The sequence below is a fragment of the Ricinus communis genome, chromosome 4 (genome assembly GCF_019578655.1).
Source record: "Ricinus communis isolate WT05 ecotype wild-type chromosome 4, ASM1957865v1, whole genome shotgun sequence".
In the NCBI taxonomy this organism is placed as follows: domain Eukaryota; kingdom Viridiplantae; phylum Streptophyta; class Magnoliopsida; order Malpighiales; family Euphorbiaceae; genus Ricinus; species Ricinus communis.
The window spans coordinates 27,821,265-27,843,027 of NC_063259.1; the positions used below are offsets into that span (position 1 = coordinate 27,821,265).

At 34.5% G+C, this 21,763-nt stretch overlaps 4 protein-coding genes across 6 annotated transcripts; 1 reads left to right on the forward strand and 3 right to left on the reverse strand.

The window, feature by feature from the left end:
• Window positions 1-890: 890 nt before the first annotated feature.
• LOC8269244 lies at window positions 891-4,207 on the reverse strand. The gene is made up of 6 exons (XM_015722259.3): window positions 3,827-4,207; window positions 2,594-2,639; window positions 2,224-2,350; window positions 1,866-1,936; window positions 1,259-1,362; window positions 891-1,104 (listed from the first exon to the last, which is right to left on the reverse strand). Exons 1-6 carry the CDS (start codon window positions 3,947-3,949, stop codon window positions 1,066-1,068), a joined length of 510 nt encoding a protein of 169 aa, XP_015577745.1. The 5' UTR covers window positions 3,950-4,207; the 3' UTR covers window positions 891-1,065.
• A 2,875-nt stretch (window positions 4,208-7,082) lies between these two features.
• On the forward strand, window positions 7,083-10,554 carry LOC8269243 (SNF1-related protein kinase regulatory subunit gamma-1). 2 transcript variants are annotated; one of them, XM_048373194.1, is made up of 6 exons: window positions 7,083-7,580; window positions 7,667-7,839; window positions 8,233-8,403; window positions 8,510-8,785; window positions 9,051-9,214; window positions 9,598-10,022. In XM_048373194.1, the coding sequence occupies exons 1-6, from the start codon at window positions 7,283-7,285 to the stop codon at window positions 9,713-9,715; spliced, it is 1,200 nt and encodes a 399-aa protein (XP_048229151.1). In that variant the 5' UTR covers window positions 7,083-7,282; the 3' UTR covers window positions 9,716-10,022. The 2 variants fall into 2 exon arrangements, with proteins under 2 accessions (XP_048229151.1, XP_002511194.1); XM_002511148.4 differs by having other exon boundaries at window positions 7,090-7,580; window positions 9,934-10,554.
• Window positions 10,555-13,127: 2,573 nt separating this feature from the next.
• LOC8269242 (exocyst complex component EXO70B1) lies at window positions 13,128-16,633 on the reverse strand. Of its 2 annotated transcripts, none has more exons than XM_015725392.3 (2): window positions 14,299-16,633; window positions 13,128-13,777 (listed from the first exon to the last, which is right to left on the reverse strand). In XM_015725392.3, exon 1 carries the CDS (start codon window positions 16,258-16,260, stop codon window positions 14,317-14,319), a length of 1,944 nt encoding a protein of 647 aa, XP_015580878.1. In that variant the 5' UTR covers window positions 16,261-16,633; the 3' UTR covers window positions 13,128-13,777; window positions 14,299-14,316. The 2 variants fall into 2 exon arrangements, with proteins under 2 accessions (XP_015580878.1, XP_002511193.1); XM_002511147.4 differs by having other exon boundaries at window positions 13,128-13,802.
• Window positions 16,634-18,874: 2,241 nt separating this feature from the next.
• LOC8269241 lies at window positions 18,875-21,726 on the reverse strand. The gene is made up of 5 exons (XM_048372824.1): window positions 20,286-21,726; window positions 19,721-19,891; window positions 19,535-19,627; window positions 19,236-19,355; window positions 18,875-19,130 (listed from the first exon to the last, which is right to left on the reverse strand). The coding sequence occupies exons 1-5, from the start codon at window positions 20,457-20,459 to the stop codon at window positions 19,083-19,085; spliced, it is 606 nt and encodes a 201-aa protein (XP_048228781.1). The 5' UTR covers window positions 20,460-21,726; the 3' UTR covers window positions 18,875-19,082.
• Between the last annotated feature and the right edge of the window lie 37 nt (window positions 21,727-21,763).

A 21,763-nucleotide genomic window follows, 5' to 3' on the forward strand; every position in this document is an offset into this window, starting at 1 on the left:
ATTATCAAATACTGAAATTTTCAATAATCCATAAAACACTAATTATAATGAAACTTAATAATTATATAATATTATAACTTTTTATTATATTTTATTAATATCTATATAATTATCTTAATAATATTTTAATCCATCCAGAGTCTAGTTAACATATAAAGACTAGACCATCTGTTTGTGGATGAGCATTTATGTATATTCACCTTAAAGATTTAATCTTTGGACGTGAACTTAACAAAATAAAGTGTGGCGCTAATAGCATTTGGGTTTTATGAACCAAGCAAGTGTGGTTTCAGTATTTTAGCATTTACGAAAAGATGAAAATAGAAAGAGTATCTTTTGAGAATTAAGGTTTGATTGTTGCATATCATTACTACTTTAATAAGAAGAGGTGAGGAATCAAATGCCCATCCGACAAAAGCCCAACAATGAGCAGAATAATAACGGAAACATTCGTGTTGGATTTTTGGACCAAACAGATGGGCAATTCTCGGGAGGCATTTTCTCCAAACATATAATGGATTCAGCTCGGTTGTTTTACTGAATATAAGAAAAAGATTTAACATATAAAATCTCCATTAAACTATTAGTTTTAAGTTTTAATGATTACAATAATTAATCTCACTCGGTATAAGTCCAGAATCGACTGCATTTTTTAACCAAGTGTTTGGCAAGTGTATAATCAGTCTTTTCGCTCAAGGGTGAGGACTGAGGCATGGAACATCCAATTACCTGCTCCATAATTTACAAATAGTCATCTGTATAAATTCCCAGCAGCTCAAATTAAACAGTTGCTCTAGCACGCCTACAAAAGTGCACCACACATCCATCATACTTCCGAGGGTAAGAGCGCATAACAGCAGCATATGATAAATTGCATCTTGGCAAAAAGAGGCAGCAAAAAACACTCAAATTATCACACGTTTTTCAACTTTTAACATTAACACTTCTCTGTCATCCATCATTGACCCATTTTCTAAGTTACATAGAAGACAACAAAATCACCTAACTCCTTGCCCCGGACGTATACAATTACGGCAACAGATTTATCCCCGCACTTCTGAATGATTAACCATTTACGTTTCTCAACCTTGCAACCAGCTCATCCTGCATATTAATGAATCAGTGAAGAAGGCAGATGCAGAATGATAAACCTAATTCTGAAATATGATTAACTGACAGTCAATATGCATATAGGCACAGAGCATTAGATAACAACAAAGTCCAGACTGCATTTTATAGAAGTGGTTTATATACTTGCCTTCTTTCCTTTGGGTGAAAGGCCCCGCTCCTTTAAAAGGGCACGGAGCCTTTCTACTGTCAAACTGTACAGGTCTCTATCAGATGTGCAGCTATCGGATCCCTCTGCACACATGGTATTTAAAAATCGAAGAATGAGAGACATGATATCCATTCATTGAAACAGATTGCTGGCATGTAAGGCGGACAGAGTATCTGAAGAAAGGCATCTAGTTGTAGAACTATCCCCTCATACTTTGCCCTGTTATTTTTTACCAAAAAAATCTTTTTTTTTTGCCCCCAATAATCTACAAAATTATAGCCACTTTTTCTGAAGCCTGAACTGTAAATATTTCAAATAGAATAATGGGATTTAGATTATGGTGGATATGACATAACATGCTTAGAGACTGAAACCACAGGTGCATAAAGGCCAAAGTAATACGAAAGTGGATGTATTAAACTTTACTTCGGAGAATATAATCATCAGTTAGTTTGGTGGTGGGAACTAGGTAGGCAGAAGATAAGGGGTTTGAATTTATATAGTTGTTGACCATTTCAAGCCCAATGAGACACATGGCAAAACCCGAGCTCGTAACCCACATAAAACAAAGACTATCGGTATTCACCTTGTCGAGAACCAGTTTGATTATTGCTTCTCTTAGCTGAAGCCCTCCCGTCCTGAACCCTTTCTGAAGCACTGGAAAAATAAAAGCCGCAAGCATATAAGAGAATTAATATGATCATGTACTCATGAGCAAACAGACTGTGATGGTGAAGCACGTTCACAAATAAATGACAAAGTGTAAAGAAGAGAAGAGGCCGGGGGTTGGGCTAAAAGAGCACAATATACAAAGAAAGTTACATGTGCTGTAAAGCAAGTGCCAAGACAAAACAAAACCATGAAAGTCTGTCTGCACCTAAATAGTACATAAGTGACTGACACAAAATGAAAGCACCCTCTTCTTAAAAGGATAAAGGCAATACCGCTTTCTAGAACCCTCAGCTGCAGTTACCCCCTTAGCATCCTTCGAACTGGAATCACCCTTTTGTTTCTTAAGCTGGAGTGATCTAATCAATATGTTTGTTTGGTTAGTTTTTATCTGTTGACCCTCTGTATGCAAAAGCAAGACCAGAATAAGTTCATGTGATCAGAATAACTCTATCACAAACTAAAATTCAGGCTTTGGACAAATGGAAATCCCAATTATAATACAACTCAGAGAAAGAGAGAGAGAGAAAGGAAGGTTTAATTCTCGCAATGCAACAACAGATAATATATAAACTTGGAGCAATAAAATTACATATCTTTGCGGCATAAAAAGGGTTCTCTAAGAAGTTGGAAATAGAAGTAGACCTGGGGGGGTTGTTTCATGCTCACAGATATAGACTCGCATCCCACCCTGCAAAAGAAATCTCAACATGTAAACAAAATTTCAATGTGAAAGCTTAGAAGCAGCATTTTCTTTTCGGCAAATCCAACTAGTTCCATGACTATGGATGTTAGGTTCAAAACAACAAGAAAAACGATGTACATGAACAACAACACAACAGATGGTAAGAAATATTTTGAAGCTTTTACGGCAATGGGAGCAGTAATTTAGCAAGAAATAAAAAGGATTATTCCATTTTGAAAGGCTAACTCCTTAACAGCCTGAAAATATTAATGATCTCTGTGCAGATTGCATAGATGATTTAGATGCTCATGAAAAAATTCCACATCGACAGTACTATAAAAGTACAAGATAGAAGCTTGAAGCAGAAGGCTCCTTATTGATGACTGCTGGCTTATATTCAAAATGAATAACTTCATTCTTTCCTTTTACATTATTCTTCTCTGTTGTCAATTCTCATCATACCTTGAAATAATATTTCCATACAAAATTACGAAAACCAAGATCATGGTCAAATGACTTAAACTAGAGTAAAAGCAAACTCTATCTCCATATTCAAGAACAAGAACAAGTTGCATAGGGACATTGGATTTCTTTGAGCTAGCCAACTAACCAACCAGTCATTGAGCCGATAAAGTCATATTAATAAAGCAACTGGGTAATGCAGAAACAAATGATTAACGATATCAATAGATCCTTACTATCTACATGTAATAAACTGAATGGTAATATAATGTACATTATCATATAGCTTAATGAGGATGCATTTATTATAATGAAAATTTCTCAATTGAACAAATTTTCCAACAACAAAAGGCTTCGCACTTAACAAGTGTTTATAAGAGTCTAGATCAATAATAGCCAAATAACAATCCAATGAACAATTTCTTTAACCGTGACGATATACTAATCTGAATTTTTCTATTCTTGATCAAATAACTTTAATTGCAGACTATGCAAGTATAAAACCTAAGCCCAAACCCCACCTTTAATTGGGGGAAGTTATAAAATGCTTTATTTATTAAATATCACAAAGCAACTGAATAAGAAAAAATACTGAATTTTAAAGCAACGTAATCAATGAATCAATACCTCATAATTGAAAAATCAAAGGACTTGAATTTTCTCGGAAATCATACATACAAAAGAGAACAATTGAGGAATGAGGGGTTGGTAAAACAAATGATGAGATTTACCAAATTAGAAGAAACAACGGTAGAGGACAAGAAGCCGCGAGAAGGAAGGTTAGCGAGGAATTTGGTGGCGCCAGTAGTAGCCGTTGGATTTGAATCGGACGGCTGAGAAGATGATGCTTCCATGGCGCTGAAAAGAAAAACCCTCGTGAATGTAGTATAGAGATAAAAGGGCGCGACGAGTGCTGTGAGTCTGACTCTTTTCTTTTAGTACAAAATCAAGACTGTGGATCCTAATCCGCTATATTTACGGGAGAGTGGGACTTGTGGGATATTTAACGCATAAGAGTGTGTTTGGTTGCTGAGAAATCGAAGGAAAATTAATCAATCCCAAATCCCCAAATTGTGATATTTCAAAGGTCATACTAAGTTAGTTAGGAACTCTCGAGTATTACTATAGGCCAAAATATCTTTCTTACACACCTCTTTAAACTATTTTTTAAGTAATTAGTTTATATCATTTATTACCTTTAATTAAATTTTTATATTATTAATCACTAAACTATATTATAATTATTATATAATATTATTTATTTTTAAAGCGCTCTTTATAAATTATTCAACCTTTAATTTTAAAAGTATATATTATGACAATTTTGAGTTTTTAGTTATGGAACTAAAAGCCCCCTCCCTCTATTACAAATTTCATCAATATTATCTTAGTCAATATACTAAAAGATAATCAACGTATCAAAACTTTTTAATTACCCTTGAAGGGTTTTTCGTTTTTAGATGAATAAATATCTTTTCTTATTTCCAATAAATTGTTGTATTTATAATTAAATCAATACAATATTTTATTAGTATAATTTATTAGTTTTTCTTAATAATTTCTCAAAACATTACATATATTAGAATAATGATCTTTGAATTAATTCTATACTAGCATAAACTAGTTTACATTTTTAAACAAGTAATATTTATATTAAGAATTATATTCTGATATAATGTATATAATAAAAAATAGAGTTATCGTTTTAGTTATTATAAAATATCTTACTATACGTATATTAAATTCTAACAAACAAAAAGCTTCAGTCTCCAAACTCTATTATATTACTTTTCTTATAATATATTAAAACTTAAGAACTAAACTCAAAATAATCCGTAGAAGATGCTTCCTATTACTATCCAAATTAATACTTGTGATCAAAATGAAACATGAAATATTGGAATATAACAACCTATCCCATTAAATTTTTTTTTCTTTAAAAAAATAACGGCGAAAAGTCAAAATTCAACTCGGTAAAAGCTCGTTAATTTTAACAAACTAAACTTAAATTTGTAAATAATTGGCTCGTTAATTTATTTATAAGTTTATTAATATATTTGTGAGCTAATTCATCAAAATATTTATATTTAAATTTATAAATAAATTATTTTATTTAAAAATATATAATTATTAATTTATATAAACTAATATGTAAAAGTACATTTATCATTATTTGCATTATAATTAATTTCTATTAAATACTAAATATTTATAATTAATAAATTCAATATATGATGAAATAAATTATATTATTAGAAATTAATAGAATTAAAAAATTAAAATTATATTTGATAAATAAATTTTAATGAGTTAAATTATAATAAATTTTATATTCATAACTACATACAATGAGAGTAAATAAGAAAATATAAAAAGGAAGGTGAAGGTAAAATATAATTAAGTAGGAAAAGAATTTAGAATGTTTTATTCAATAATAAAAATAAAAGTTAAGAATATGATATTTATTTTATATTTTTAACCGTTTAATTTTTTTTTTAAATATAAAATACTTAAAAACAAATATTTACAACTAAGAAGAAAGTGGATAAGTAGAATATTGATAAATTGATATATATTTTTTAAAATTTAAAATACAATATAGAGCAAATATATCAGTTGAAATATATATTTGTTAAGATATAATAGCATAGATATAAAAAAATAACCTATATATATGTATGTATATATTTATTTATTTATTTCTTAGACCTAGATTTTTTTGATATATATATTTAATTTTTAACATATAGATTTTTTGTTTTGATATATGTACTTATTTTTAATATATAAGATTTAAACTTATATGTAATTTTGTGATTTTTTTATTAACAATAAATTATATTCCTAATTAAACACTCATTCTAACTCTGAGAATTAACATATTAATAATTTATTAGTTTTATAATTAGATAATGATTAATTTTTTAATTATATAATAATTATTTTAAAAAATAACAAATTAATTATATTTTAATATTATATTAATTAACAAATCAACTTTCTAATTAGATAATAATTATAATTATAAAAAAATAATATATTCAAACAATATATTTATTAATAAATTATTTTTAATTGTACAATAATTTATAATTTTGGAAAAATAATAATATCAATAATATTTGATAGAATTAATTTATATAATAGTAGAGTTAATAAATAAATATTTTAAAAATAATTTTATATGATATATTAATAAAATTTTTAAAAAATTAAAAACATTTAAAAATAGATAGTTTGTTATAATTTTAGATTTTTATAAATTAATATTAAATATTAAACAATTGATTAGATTATATTTACAAATTTGATTTTATAATTGAGATAATAATAACGGTCATACAGTGACTAGGTAAACGACATGTTTTTTTACGTGTATTTCTTAACTTTAGAAAAAAATTATTTGATAAAGAAATTTATGTGCTTGTCATTTTTAATTTCATGAAAAATAAGATATTTTATTAAATAATTAAAATAAAATTTTCCCCTTTAATTTTTAAATTTATTTTATTCTTTATTCTCGACGTATCCAAATTTTATGGAAAGAAATAATAACAACAAAATATTCTAATATATACGGACACATGTACGATATAAGTCAAATAAATATTGGTCCAAACTCAGACGCCGGCCCAAAAAGCCTAAATCCAAAACGGATCCGTTATTACCAGCCCGCCATCAGCCGCACACAGAAATAACAATTACTGCTACTATGTAATGCAATGCAATGAACCAAAACCATAAACAGAAAAATAATAAAAGAAGAATCATTCGAAAATGCACAAGGTTACTAATTCAAGAAAACCACTACTCACACTGAGCCACGTGTCAGAATCTGAGTATTCATGGCAAGTAATTAAGTTAAAGAAAAAGGGTGCGCAAAGCACGCACCGGCTCACATTAGAACTGGCCACAAAACAAAACAAAACAAGTGGCCGCCATTAAGCATCGGATAAGGGAGTGTCTTTCTCTGCTTAAAGTAGCAATAAAATAGTGACTCACCGGATAAGCATCCACCGTAATCCTCGTCAACCCCTTTGACCCACTCTCCATTCCATTACCCACTCTCACTACTCCACGCGTCGCAATAGTTCTTCTACACTGTCTTACTGCGAGATCTGATGTACGTGATTATTAAGGAATATTGTTCTTTTTCTTTTCGGTCAGCTTCAAAAGCCTGATTGCTGATGGTAATTGTTCTGCGCATGCTGATACAGAGAAAGAAAGATATTTGCATAAACGAAAAGGAAAAAATGGCGAGTGTGCAGATGATGCGAGAGAGAGACGATGATCAGGTGGTGATGAAGATGAAGATGAAAGATCATGAGAGTAATCAAAGTCCAAGGAGTCCAGAGGCAAGGTTAGGAATGAAAGTGGAGGACTTATGGGATGTACAGGAACCACAGCTGAGTCCAACTGAGAAACTCAACGCCTGTTTTGAGAGTATTCCTGTTTCTGCTTTTCCTCACGCACCTTCTTCTCAAGGTAGGGTGTGTTTTTGGTAAATATATGATTGATGGATTGATTTTTGAGTTTTGAAATTGAAAGTGTGAATGCTGTGCATGATGCAGTGGTGGAGATAAAATCAGATACGAGTCTAGCGGAGGCAGTTAAAATATTAGCGGATCATAAAATACTAAGTGCGCCAGTGGTTGATGTTGATGCACCGGAGGATGCCACTTGGATGGATAGATATCTTGGTGTTGTTGAGTTTGCTGGAATTGCTGTCTGGATTCTTCATCAGGTTCATTTAGCTTCCATATTTATTTCTTTTTGCATTTTTATGAAATTGTTAATAATCAATTACAAATTTATCTTTTTAGTTAAATTGTGAATGGTGAATGCTGATCTTTAACAGGCTGCTTCAATTCTGCTTTTGTTTGGAATAAATCACGTACAATAAACTGTCATTTATTAGCATGATTTATTTTTTTTTCCCTTTTTCTTTTAACTTTAAAGATTTGAATGTTAGGACTTATAGGCTCTCCAAAACAAGAATTGACTAAATTAAACTCAACTGAATTGAACACTCGTTTCATTTTTTTATGAAATTATCAGGTGTGATGTTTTTGCTTTCTTTCCTCATTGAGTTATTAAATATGGTTGATTGAAAACAGAATTTTTGTGCTATGTACAGTCAGAACCTCCGTCTCCTAGGAGTAAAAACTCTGGAACAGCTCTTGCGGTGGCAGCTAATGGATTGACTAATGCTGCAGGGCTTGGGACCTTAGGCCCTGAAGACGCTTCCACAACTTCTGGAAACTTTTTTGAGGCTTTGACTTCTTCTGAATTCTATAAAAACACAAAGGTTTTACTCTCTACCTTCTATTAATTTCAATCTCTTCTGATCTCAAGTTACTTAGTTATTATCTGATTGTGTGAAAACACCGAGGTTCTAATGTCACACTTTGCAGGTTCGAGATATCTCAGGGTCATTCCGTTGGGCGCCATTTCTTGCTCTGCAGAATTCGAACTCCTTTCTGACAATGCTCCTTTTGCTATCTAAGTACAAAATGAAAAGTGTTCCTGTGGTTGATCTGGGTGAAGGGAAGATTGATAACATCATTACGCAGTCCGCTGTGATTCACATGTTAGCAGAATGTGCAGGACTTCAATGGTTTGAGAGTTGGGGAACCAAAACACTTACAGAAATTGGTCTTCCCTTCATGTCCTCTGATCTTATTGTCAAGGTACCTTCTTTTCTCAATTAATGTGTCCTTTATATGGATTTTAGGTTATTTCTTTCATGGTCATTTGGTTAATGTGCTTAATTATAACAATCTACACAAAGGTAAATGAATCGTTCTGCATTCTTTGTCTGCATGGTGGGGATAAAGATAACAATTTTTAGTCTCATTATATTTTCAGGCCTTTATATTTTCTCTTCATATGTTCTTCTAATGTTATTTAGAAGGTTTCTGATACTACTTCAAACCATCACTTCATTTGTTTCAGGTGTATGAGGATGAGCCAGTGCTCCAGGCATTTAAGCTGATGAGGAAAAAGAGTATTGGAGCAATACCTGTTGTTGAAAGTGGAGGGAAAAAGGCAGTGGGAAATATAAGTCTAAGAGATGTGCAGTTCCTATTAACTGCACCAGAAATCTATCACGATTATAGGTTTGCAATTTCACCTTTCATCTTATATTAGCTTTGTGCTTTATTTGGTTCACCAGTACTAAAATTATGCATGTGTGACTAGTTGATGTTGATAATAAGTTTGCTATAATCAACCATAGTGGTACTAAACCTGTAAGGAGGTTTATAAGAATAATGGTTAGTACTCTACTCTGAACCAATTTGAAAGCTATTCCACTTATAAACTCAAGCCATGTGATAGTTTATTGTGTAAAATTGCTGACTTTTTATGCTAGGTGTGTTTGATAAACATAGAGAAGTTTTTACTTGATTCATAATGATAAAGGACCTTCCAAAACATCTTTTTTTTTTAATAGCTGTTTCTCGACTTCTTTTTCTGCTTATGGTGTTTGAATTCTGAAAAGGAGTGAATCCTTAAAAGAACACAGAATTCAGTTAGATAGTGGCAGAGCCAGGGAAGCTTCTAAGTGGGGACAGAGCATAGAGGAAAAGAGGAGAGTGGGGGTGGTTTGCACACTATGAGAGCCAAAGAAGCTTATCTGCCACCCATTCCCGCCTCCACCAATTTTGAGAAAGATCAATTTATGCTCAGGCCGTCTTGGAAAATTTTCGAGTTTTTCGTGGTGGCTGAATTAGGGGCATGGGATTTTCCACATTCCTAATGCAATTCATAGGATCTCATTTTGACGCGAAACCAAACTTCTTTTCATCCCAGTGAGCTCATGGCATATCTATTGCAGGTCTATAACGGCGAAAAACTTTTTGACAGCAGTTAGAAGCTACTTGAAAGAGCACCAAGAAACCTCACCCATGGTGAATGGCATGGTTACATGTAAGAAAGATCACACCATGAAAGAACTGATTCTAAAACTTGATTCCACAAAAATACATCGGATATATGTCGTGGATGATGCTGGAAATCTGGAAGGGGTGATCACACTGAGAGACATCATCTCGAGACTTGTACACGAACCACGGGGTTACTTTGGCGATTTCTTTGATGGAGTATTGCCACTTCCCCACAACAGTAGAGTTTAAGAGGCATCGATAATGATGGTCTGGTTATTCCCTATTGCCTGACCACATTTTTCCAAATTATACGTGCCAATCTTCTTCGGATTGTCTGCCAGCGAGAAAATGTAGCGCTGTAAGCTGTAAGATAGGTGAGTGCCATGCAGTTAGCTTTCTTCTGCTTTTATGGGGTTCTGTTCTGTGTATATTTTGATGTATCTATGAACTGAATGTGAGCTCTGCTGTTGAAAAAAAAGTCAATAAGTAGGACTTCTTCATCTTGTAATTAATTTGAACCCTGAGCTTGCACGGTGAAAAGAATATTTTGCATTTGTGTTTTGTATTCCTAATTTTGACTGTGTTCCTACCTATGCTTTAAAAGAAAGCAAAGCATGAAGCATTTGTTCAGGCAATTTTTGTTATTCCAAACTACTCAAAGTTTTAGGTTTTCCTTGGAAGAATTCCATAGTGCTGTTCTGGAAGGGGAAGAAACAACTCTTATGTGCGATGAATAAGAACGACTCCAGGATATCCGGACTCGTTGAGGAGGCTGGAAGTTGGAAATTTTTGTCCAATGTCTGGTTAAAGACGTACCCACAAATATCCTGCGGCAATATTTCTCATCTCATTGAAAAGACCAATCAGAGCTCAGCTGTGTAAATCGGTGAGCTGTGGCCTGTGAGTTTGCTGGGGTCAAAATTATGCAGGCAGGTGTACTAGTCAAATCAGACAGATGTTGACTTTTGGCATCGGGAATCACAAATTTCCAAAGTCAAAAGGATATGGAACTTCTTACTTAAACCAAAAATTTGGATTCTGCTCTTTGGAAGCTCTTCAGACAGACGGCCTTTCTGTTAGATTCCAAAACTAGGAAAACCAGCCTCTTTTCTTCATGTACTTGGCATAGGTAGAGACTTGAAACATATGTTCCTTCCCAAGCAACGAATCCAATTTTTCTTCATGGCGCATATGAGGTTGTTTTACTTTCAAGCAACAGAAAGCCAAACCTGTGTCTGACATTTCGGCCTGGTTCAAAACAAGTTCCCCAATTCCAAGCAAGGTCAACTATTGTACAAGTTATTGCATGTGGCACCAACAAAGATCTACGGTTATTCCAATGCTAGAACTACCTGTTGGTTTTCTTTGTACCCGCAAATTTCTGCTGAGCAAGGTTGCACGTTAGGAGAAACTTGATAGTAGCTAATTAGGACCTCGGTCCAATATTAGAAGGTAGAATTAGGCTTAGGCATTACAACAGCTTGGCTCAAATATAAGCCAATATACATATAATTTAGAATGGATATACTTTGATCCTCTCATGTTATTGGAGACATAATTTATTATATTTCCATGATCTTTAGTTTTTCGTCCTTAAATCCAAATTTAATTAAGATTGTAAAAATAATTAATTCAATTTCAATAAAGAACGATTGATATTGTATTCTATAATCCAAGTGTTGGATGCATCTATCACAATGATCAAAATATAAAACAGAATTCAAATCCTCTGATATTATTGAATATGACTTGCTTTTGTAATATTTATTGTAAAATATGAAATTAAGTAGATGAGATATCTCATAAAAAATTCATAATCAAATTCAAAATTAAGTAGTTGAGACATCATCATCAAAAATTGAGTGGATGATTATTTATTTATATAACCACTTGAGTTCATCATTAAAACTACGCAAACATGAAATGTTAGGCTAATTATAACTTCAAAGGATGGAAGGACCTCAATCAGGAGAGATAAAAACACCATAAATCAAGAGGGCAGTGGCCAACCAAGAGTGCTTGTAGTTACTAGGACACCAGTTTTAGTTGATGAAACAGTCGAGTTTATATGAGTACAATCATAGCGAATCCATCAGAATGACCCATTAGAGTGCCTCATGGCTGGGCAAAAATCGATGTGACTTGTCTAGAATTAGACACTTGATCCCCATTGAATAGATCCCTCTTCGCTTTCATCCCCAGACATGGCATGTTCTATGGTAAAGTTTATTAGCATGCACGAGGGGCATACGCTCTTATTTGCTCAAGAACATTGTGCCCCCATCAGATGGAATTAAAACCCAACCCATTAACCTGCAAAAATTTATTGAATGGGGACTGAGGTTTCCAGACAGACATCAAATCCTTGAGTGGAGCAGACGAGTGGTTTTATGGTATGGTTGCTTCGGCCGACAAATTTGTGTTGAAGATCGGCTTCGTCTTGACAGGGGCTGTCTGGAAAGATGTGCAGGGGATTTCTCTAGCAGTCAAAACTACCACACTCCGAAATAGATCACAGATGTAGAGTTTTAAAGCCAGTATACTTTTTCCTGCCCAGTGTTACTATGCTTTTCTCCTAATTCAGTTCTAAATAACTCTAATCATCCGCCACCGTAAAGCTCAACAGGCTTGAAGGCGCACATACTCGCAGACAATACACAATTATTGGTGAAACATCTCAGACAAAAGCTTTGTATTTTAGTCGCTTTTGCCTTGCAAGGTTCTCCACCAACTGAATTGCCTAATCACATGTTTGCCACTGGTAATAAAAGCCTGTTTCTAGGGATTCCTAAGGAGCAAGTATATTATAATCATCCTGAAAGCAGAATTATCCTCTTAGATCCCAATGCTCTAAAAGTTACATGTCAATTAGTGGCAACCAACTAGTTATCACCTTGGTCCCAACGCCCTGCAGCTTATAATAAAGCTTAACAAGGATACAAATATCCTGCTACTTCAAGTTTGTTGGTCATATATTCTAATAACTTGTGAGGCCATCGACTGTTTCACCTCATTTGACTATTGTTTATTATACAAAGCGATAAAGGTTTACAAAATGGAAGCAGTTAGTTCACATATCTGCACCCCGCGCCGGCATGGTTAGTCAGTCTCAATTTTTAGAATCAACCAGTTTACAAGAAGCACATTAAGTAAATATGTAGAGCTCTTAACTTAATAAGCCTCTACAGTTAATCCCATTCCCATATCTTGATAATATAAGTTTACATTCCAAATGAACTACAAAAAGAAACGGAGAAAGCACATGATACTCGAGGTGATCTATAGATTTACAGATACTCAAACACATGATTCTCCAATTTCAGTTCCAGACTATGGAATGCAGAAAAAGATGTTACAATGTCAAGTATCAAGTGCAAATACCATTGATGGTAAAAATAAAAAAAATAAAAAAGCCACAATTACAAAATGGATCCGATCAGTCAAATAGCGCACAGTACAACCACCAAGAGAATTACTCGCCTTATCTTTTGTTATTCAACAATCAGTTCCAGTAAGTGTAAATTCCAGAGATTGACATTAGCTCTCCTGAATAAAAGATCTGTCCCTTCAGCATATCAACAGATGCCTAGATTCACATTTCAACTTCTTCATACTAGGACAAATCATTTTTGAACTTCATATTAACCCATCTGAACCTTAACTTTGTTGTTGCAGATGGGAGAAAGACGCCCGTGAGGGGTGGGTTTACTGTTTTAACCAACATGCTGGTACAATTTTTTGTGCTCTCATACATAGTCAATAGATCGCCCCATCATATGGAACCTCCAACACAAACTGATGATGCCAAGTTATTTTATCTCTATCAACCAAAGAAGCAATTATTCATAACAAGGTGAACTTAAGCCATCAATATTCAAATGCTTTGATGAAATATTGCTCAAAGAAAGGTGATATTCCTAGCTTGAATCCAACTATTTTCTATCAGACAACTACTGAGAACTGAAATACTAGAACCACATAATATCGCATTAAAAAAATAAAAAACAAGAAAACACAGGACGCTCCACCTAAAGAGATAGCTCATAGGATTTGCAGAAGTATAGCCCCCATATATTTCAATTCTGATGGTGATTCATGACAATAAAATTCGCGAGTTGAGACAAAATCCAAATTAAAAAATTATGGTCTATGATACATGTACAAAGCTTAACATAATAATATTTCAAAGGAGCATTGTTTGACTATATCGGAACCCTGTGTTTAAAACATTACACCAGCAAAATACAAACAGCATTCAGATACATTAGATATATGAAGTTTGTTCATTCTAGTCTTTCATGAGAGCACATGCTTACCTGTTACAAGCCTGTATTCTATGAGCTTTTTCTTCTCAGGTGGTGAAGAACAAGAGGAGTCCCTTCAAACAAATCCAGTAGATAATTCTCTAAATCATCAGCTGTATACTTTATGTACTTCCCTGCATGCCTTCCACTCTCTAGCTGACTCCCAAACCTTCCCAAAAATGCACGGTAAGCTGGTAGAACTTTTTCAGATATAGATATTCGAAGCTCTTCACGAAGCTGAGGATCTGGTACTTTCCAACCAGTCTGAATCCTATAGATATCCTCAAAGCATGCGTTGAAATTCTTAAACCTGTCCTTCAAAGCTACTTTGGAGGCATTACTGGAGCTTCCTCCAATCCCTTCATCCTTCAAGCAAGACAAGGCCTTACTCCAAGCGGCCCTTAGATAAGCTGTAGCATATTGGCGTATCTGGCCCCGACGTTTGCGAACCCACTGATCTCCCACAAGCTTGATAAGATCTGAATCCTTAACCTTCTGCACTATGTACAAGATATTATTCATGAGAAATATATACTGCATAGCCCCATCCTCATACAGTCTAGATTTCTCCTCAAGATTTGACTCTAAAGTTGCTAATAAGGCCAGTAATCTCCTTTGTATTGGAGTTGTATTCTCTGCATCATCATCTTGCAAATCATTGGAATCATCCTCATCATCCTCCAGAAGGGAATTCAAGGTATCACTATAATCCACAAGCAATTTCACATAATTCATCACATAACGAGTAAGTGGATGAATCTCTCCGTTAAGCATAGGCTTCTTTGAAGTCTCACCCTTCACGGCATTCTCAAACTCCATGAAAGTCCCCTTAGCAGCCAGTCCCAAACCAGCCAATACTCCCTTTGCTTCACTACACACGAACTCATCTGTTACCATCATCTGCAGATCCGGTAAAACTCCAGCCAATGCATCAAACATATCCAAAATCCTAAACAATTTCTCAGAAGACCTCCTCGCAATAGACACAGCCTCCCCAAAATTCAACAACTGCATAACACAGCCTTTAGCAGTCTCATTAAAACAGACATCTTTGGCAGAATCAGAGCCACTAAAAATATGATCACAAAGCCTTTTTTCACCAGTCAAAAGAACCCTGACACAAATCTTAATGGCCTGTATCCACTTCTTCATTTTCTCATCCAGGCTTTTCCAATCAATCTTTTGAACCTCTTCAATACTCAATTTCTCAACACCCAAAATCACCAAACACTCATCCAAAGCATCTCTTCTAACATTACAATAAACCTGAACACATTCTTTTTCGTACCTGGATCGAATCATCCGTTCTGCAATCACTTTCAAATCCTCAACAGCTTCACTATTAATCAAATCCACACAGAAATCATCTTCACCATAACACAAACTCCTACCGCGCTCGTGAAAATACCTACCAGTACTTTGACCTTCGTTATCAACAACCTCACTGAAACTAGTGTCGAATTCCTCATCAATATCATCAGCTGAAGATACAAAGGAAAGCGAAACTCCTCTCCTAATAGATCCATACAACCTCTCTGCATCAAGCGGAACAGTGTTCCTAATCAATATATGACGAAACTCGTCTTCTAACCTCGACATAGCAACCTGAACAGCGCTTTCAGCACGGTCAATGACCTCGTTATCTGACCTTAGAGATAAATCATCTAAAAGATCAAGAATTTCATCGACAGCTGTCAGATACTCAGCGGCTTGATCAGGAGAATCTTCCCATGAGGAATCGTAACGGAAAATAACCTTTTCAGCGACATCTAACCGCGACTGTTGGGAATTTGATTCGTCTTTGATTAAATCGGTTATATTTGATAAACGATTGTCAAAGCTGGATAAGATCAGAAGCATATCTTCTCTTACGTTCTTACTCGTGTTTAGACTCTTCACGATCTGTTGCGCTGTAGCCATGACCCGATCGTCGGCGCCGGCGCCGACGCCGAGGCTTGTGGTTGTTGTCGCCATTTCTTTTTGGTTCGCAATTTTGTTTACTTAGGGCTTTGAGAGGGAAAAAAATCCGAGGGGAGAACTGAGAATATTAAACTTAGTAGATGACTTTTGGTGATTGAAATAACTTAAACATTTCTCTCTTTTTTTTTTTTTTTTTCTCTATATCTCTCCGATATTTATTGTTTTTTTTGGGGGGCAAAGAGAAGAGAAATAAAAGAAGTGTTTGGCTTTAATGGCGTTTTAGGCTCCTTTAAGGAGAAGATTGCAGAAGAAGAAGAAGAAGAAGAAGAAGAAGAATTATGGGAGATGCTTAAGGTGTGTATGTATATGCAATAGACTTATCGTCCTTGTTACTCTTTTACTCGTTTTGGATGGTCTACACTGTGTGCTGCTGTTATTTATTTATTTATTTTTGTCTGGTTTCATTTGGGCTTAGAGCTTAGGCCTTCTTCTTTTGTTGGTTGGGCCCATTGATTACTTTCGTGAGATTTCAATCAAACATGAATAATGGGCAAGTTGACCGGGTCTACTGAAAGACGGGTCCGGGCAAGGTGTACTTGCTTCTTGTATTCTTACCACTTTTCTGGTCTCCAATCCTTTTGGCCATTTTGGTTACTGTTGACTTCAAACAATGACCCATTCCATATCCTTAAATTTGGTGTCAAAGAAAGTCATTTTAGAAGGTTCTACGAATGTGAATGTGAATACATTAACTTTCTTAACTTCATTATATAATAAGATTGAAATTATTGCTATTAGCCATATTTATAATAATTTTAATTCTGACCATCATATATTTTATAACAGTTTTAATTAAATGTTAAGCTTGCTATTTATTTTATTTTTCTCTACTAGCTATTTTATGGATTATTTTATTTTAAGTTATCCATAGTCCAATAAAATTTCCTAAAATTATATTCTTAAAGATATTATATTGATGTGGGAAATTCGCATTGAGATGTTCGATCAGTAATCAATAATGTGGATAGGCTGTTTTATTTTGTACATAAATTGTTATTATTATTGCAGCTAAAGTGAAGAGCACAAATATAAACTAGTTGGATAAATAAAGATAAGAGTAATAGTAATATATGTTGTTAAAAGATGTGCAATTGTCAAGGAAAACTTCCCACAAAAGCTGACTGATTTTCTTAGGAAAAAAAAAAAAAAAGGACAAAAGGAGAAATTGTGCAAGATTTGATGGAAGATTGGCTGTTGAGTGTTGGATACTTTGAAACTAACAAAGAGAAGAAGATAGGAAGGATGCTTCTTTTGTCAAATCATTTTCCTTACCTAACATGGTGGATTGGATCATGCATTCACACTTCATTTAATAACACTCTCATCCTTCATTTCTCTTTTATAATTTCTTTTGCAAACTCCATTGTTATTAATTTCTTTCTTTTTTAACTCATAAATGGATGACACGGTGGTTCCAACTTCGAATTGCGTAATTGTTAGCTAATTTTTTCCAATTATTTCCCAAATTCTATATTTTAACATAAGGTAATAATGTTTTTAATTTCAATTCCGATGCACTACATATATAATGGATTATTTATTCTGTCTCGCAATAAAGACTTTTTCTTATTTCACATTTTCTAAAAATTCCAATTTCTTTAATTTTATTTTTTTCATTCTAATAAATTTAAAATTACTTCAAAAACAGTAGCTGATTATTTTGACAAATAAAGTTTTTTGTTTCAAAAAATTGTGAAAAAGAGTGAAGCTATAACTATCTCACATTGTGCAAGTGGTCTCCTTCTACAAAAGAGAAATGGACTACAAATTCTACCTAATTGAAACATTTTGTATCTAAAAATTGAAGGTGTCCATATGTTGCGCAATTAATTCGCATCATTTTGTTAGCAATGATGGCCGAGTCACCAGCAGCAGCATAAGAGAAACAGATAAGAATTTTGCAGGATAAGTGAACTATAAGAGTAAACTGCTTTACTTTCTGCTGCACGGCTTAAAGGCTCCGACCTACAATACAAGCGATGATAAAAGCATGAAGCTACCTGGAATAATATATATACATATTAAGCAGGAGTTTTATAAAGAAAATGCGCCAAGTTTGACTCTGCATGAAGATGCCAATAGAGACTCTGTCCTCTGATGCCAGTATGCGGACACAAACAACATTCACTTTCATTGACTTTCAGGTACAAAACGGTTATGCACTCTCCTAGGCTCTGACAGTAATTCCCACAAAATGACATTCTATATTACTCCAGCATTCAATGTTTTCTTCCACAAAAAGCATCTCCTTACCTCACCATCATCCTTGCATCTGCAACCATGTATCTTTGCTTTCTTTAAACTCCAAAAGAAGCTTAAGAACCTCGGCATTTTCACAGGAAATATTTCCAATTGATGCCTATAGTTTCTCATGTTAATTATTCTCTCCTCTCTTCCCCTCTATAGATTACGGTAGCTACCCTTATCTCCTAAGCATTTGCATAGAAACTCGAAGTTCTCTTAGTGTCTTTATTTGTTTCAACATTAATATTGTTGATGCTTAGTCATGACAGCAGATGCATTAAAGCTTCCAACGAACCCATCTTTTATTAGTGTAGAGCCTCCTGCTTCATCAATTAAATATATTAACATATTAACAAATTGGAACTGAGAAAATTGGGGACTTCTATTTGATTCGCAACAATCTAAATATCTTTCGAGTTCAGGGAGACCACAAATGACAAATGAATGAACAAAATTTTGCTGATCCTAATCTACCTTCATATCACAAATACAACCTTGAGACTCAGAATTAGTAAGTTCTGCCCCAACAGCCGAATAAATGAGAATCCAAACGTTTGAAGCATGTCAGTGGACTAGATTGTGTTGCTTTCCAGGGATAACTGCCCTTTTGATGCGCCATCCTGCAAAGGAGAACACACATTGATAAAGACATTAAACCAACACAAATTTGCACCTAGTAGAATATAGAAGAGAAAGACTGGAAAAATTTCTAGTTCGGTACTTACTATGTCGGACAATTGGTCTCTTATGCAGTACATAGACTTTACCATTGTTTCTAGAGTATCTTTAGCTAATTGGAATTTTACTTCCAACTCTCCTGATTGAGATGGAGCATCGTTTTGAAGCTGAAACAAGAGCAACTACAATTAATAGGTGCACAAAATTACATTAATAACATCTTGTATGCCACTTGTGAATCGGGCTTCATCCTATTAAACTTCATCAAGAATTTAGTTAGTAACAGAAAAAAATTCAAAGAAACTCTTTTATCTATAAAAACTTCAAAATGGGTGGTTATATGTACCTTCAAGTTTATAACAGCCATGGGTTCTGTCATTTCTGCTGTGTCCTGATTTGCCATATTCCAAGTCATTGCCTTCAACCGGGGGAAAGTAACCTAAATAAGGTTATTTAAGAATTGACAGTCAGATCCTTGCTTCTTGCCAAACAAAGATCAATTGGCTGCATAAATAACAGCTGAAAATTAGACCTGATCCTTGAATACATCTTCTTGCCATTCTTTCTGAAATTTTTGCAGCAGAATCGTCAGTAACCTTTGCAATTCGGGCAGAACCTCACTAGGAAAAAGCTTTTGAATCTCATCTTTGCTTATATTCTCATAAACACACCTTCGAATCAGCATGCGGAGGCACACCAGTAGCTGTATAGCCGAAAGGTAGAGAGCATTAAAGATTAACATCTGAAAACATCAATAGCTGTTTAAACAAATTATAATGATACAACTAAATGAGAGCACGAAAAATCAGCCTATGGCAACAACATAGAAGCACAAGAACAAAACTCACAACAGGGTTTAGTAACAGCAAGGAAAGAACTTGAAACTAATCAAGAACAAGAGATGCCAATGAAAATTGAAAAACCCAGAACAAGAATCTGAAAAACCCAATTACGCCAAAACAAATATGACAGATTGATTTCATTTAGACAGTTATTCATTTTCAGTAAATTCACCAGTAGCATGCGTACGATTATCGATACTAAAATACCAAAAGAAAAAAGTTAAACTTTCTCGAGTAAAGCTAGGAAATACATACAGGGTCAAGGTCGGAGTCGTTTTGGAGCTGGAGCATCTCGGAGACGACGTGACGGTCGGCAGCATCGAGACCGGTCTTTCGAGTTCTCCAGAGAGCTTGAAGTATATACTCTACAGACTCCTTTGAGTTTGCTCTAACCAGTAGAGGTAAATGACCCCAAAATGTATGCTCCATCTATAACCCTAATCAGTCATTCATCAATTCAGATGTACACAACGCAAAGATAATTAAAGGCTATGGCTATCCCCAATTAGCTGCCGTACTAGTTGTCCACGCTCTGTTTCGTCTTTCACTCTCGATTGTTGAAGAGAGTGTTATTTGTTTTTTTTTTTTTTTTAAACTTTTTGGGGTTGGGGTTGTTGGCGATACGTTGTCGTTTGTGAGCTTGTCGTCGCCAAATCTTGCGTCGCAATTAGGTGACAAAAGCTTCGTCGCCATTTAGACCTAAAGAAACGTCTTATATACGCGGCAGAAAGTTATCCGTCACCTTTTGGACGGTCGTTACTGTTATGGACGACATTTCCCAAGTATGTACTGTAGCTTCGGATCCCCATTCCATCTCGTTCCTCAATGGCATTGCAATTGTTGGTCACCATTAGTCCGCGGCGATACTACATATACAGTATATAATACATAGCGGTCACTATTATGCAACAGCCACGAGAATCATTACTTCGGTGCTATGCTGAGAGTGTAGTGATGGTTACTTGGTCTCTCAATTAATGAAACAGTGTCGCGGTAGGCCTATGACCTTGCAGCGTGTAGAGAGCCAAGATGACCATCTGTTTTTCTTCAAAAGTTGATAGGGAAGGACTGAACTGAGCTCAGTCGCATCTATCTATATAAAATAAAGAAAAAGCAGAACCAATTGAATTAAAGAATCTAAGCAAGCAACTTCAAGCAGCTCTTATTTCTTCTCCGGTCAAAGTTACCCAAGCCTCAATTGACAATTCCATCCCCATCTCTAGTGTCTTTTGCCGCAAAAATGCTTTTGAAATCAACCCTTGACTCATCCATGTAGACTATTCCCTTTCAATGTAGATGCCAGAAAATGGGTACCTACAAATGCTTGTCATTGTATAGAAGTCATTATTTCTTCCTTGAAGAAAGTTCCTTGTTTCGTTAGAAGCATTGCCATTAAGTATTGCCTGTTTAAAGTTTGCTTTACACGGTTCTCCCTAATCTTGTATTTGTTTCCTTATGTGCACAACCAAATGTATCAATTCTATCTCACTGCCTGTTGCCTGTGATGTGAAGTGTCCCATCGGGGTTGGCAATGGTGCGCATGGGTTTAACAATCACAAGATACTGATACTGGAATTTAGGATTGTAAATCTATAGCAAGTGGGAATATTTTCCATAACTTAAACAGGTAAAAGAAATGAAAAAAACAACGGAGAAATAAAAAGAAAAAGAGCAAGGAAAACAAAAATCCTTGAATACAAGGAAAAAAAAATGAACGCCATAAGCTGAACCTC

Excerpts from the sequence above, each read along its gene's own strand:
- LOC8269244 (XM_015722259.3), bottom strand. The coding sequence starts at position 3,949 with ATGGAAGCATCATCTTCTCAGCCGTCCGATTCAAATCCAACGGCTACT. Across the intron at positions 2,640-3,826 it reads CCGTTGTTTCTTCTAATTTG|GGTGGGATGCGAGTCTATAT; the intron begins GTAAATCTCATC and ends TTTCTTTTGCAG. Across the intron at positions 1,937-2,223 it reads GCTGAGGGTTCTAGAAAGCG|TGCTTCAGAAAGGGTTCAGG; the intron begins GTATTGCCTTTA and ends TTATTTTTCCAG.
- LOC8269243 (XM_002511148.4), top strand. The coding sequence starts at position 7,283 with ATGGTAATTGTTCTGCGCATGCTGATACAGAGAAAGAAAGATATTTGC. Across the intron at positions 7,840-8,232 it reads CTGTCTGGATTCTTCATCAG|TCAGAACCTCCGTCTCCTAG; the intron begins GTTCATTTAGCT and ends TGCTATGTACAG. Across the intron at positions 8,404-8,509 it reads AATTCTATAAAAACACAAAG|GTTCGAGATATCTCAGGGTC; the intron begins GTTTTACTCTCT and ends CACACTTTGCAG.
- LOC8269242 (XM_015725392.3), bottom strand. The coding sequence starts at position 16,260 with ATGGCGACAACAACCACAAGCCTCGGCGTCGGCGCCGGCGCCGACGAT.
- LOC8269241 (XM_048372824.1), bottom strand. The coding sequence starts at position 20,459 with ATGGAGCATACATTTTGGGGTCATTTACCTCTACTGGTTAGAGCAAAC. Across the intron at positions 19,628-19,720 it reads AAGATGTATTCAAGGATCAG|GTTACTTTCCCCCGGTTGAA; the intron begins GTCTAATTTTCA and ends AACCTTATTTAG. Across the intron at positions 19,356-19,534 it reads TGGCTGTTATAAACTTGAAG|CTTCAAAACGATGCTCCATC; the intron begins GTACATATAACC and ends CTCTTGTTTCAG.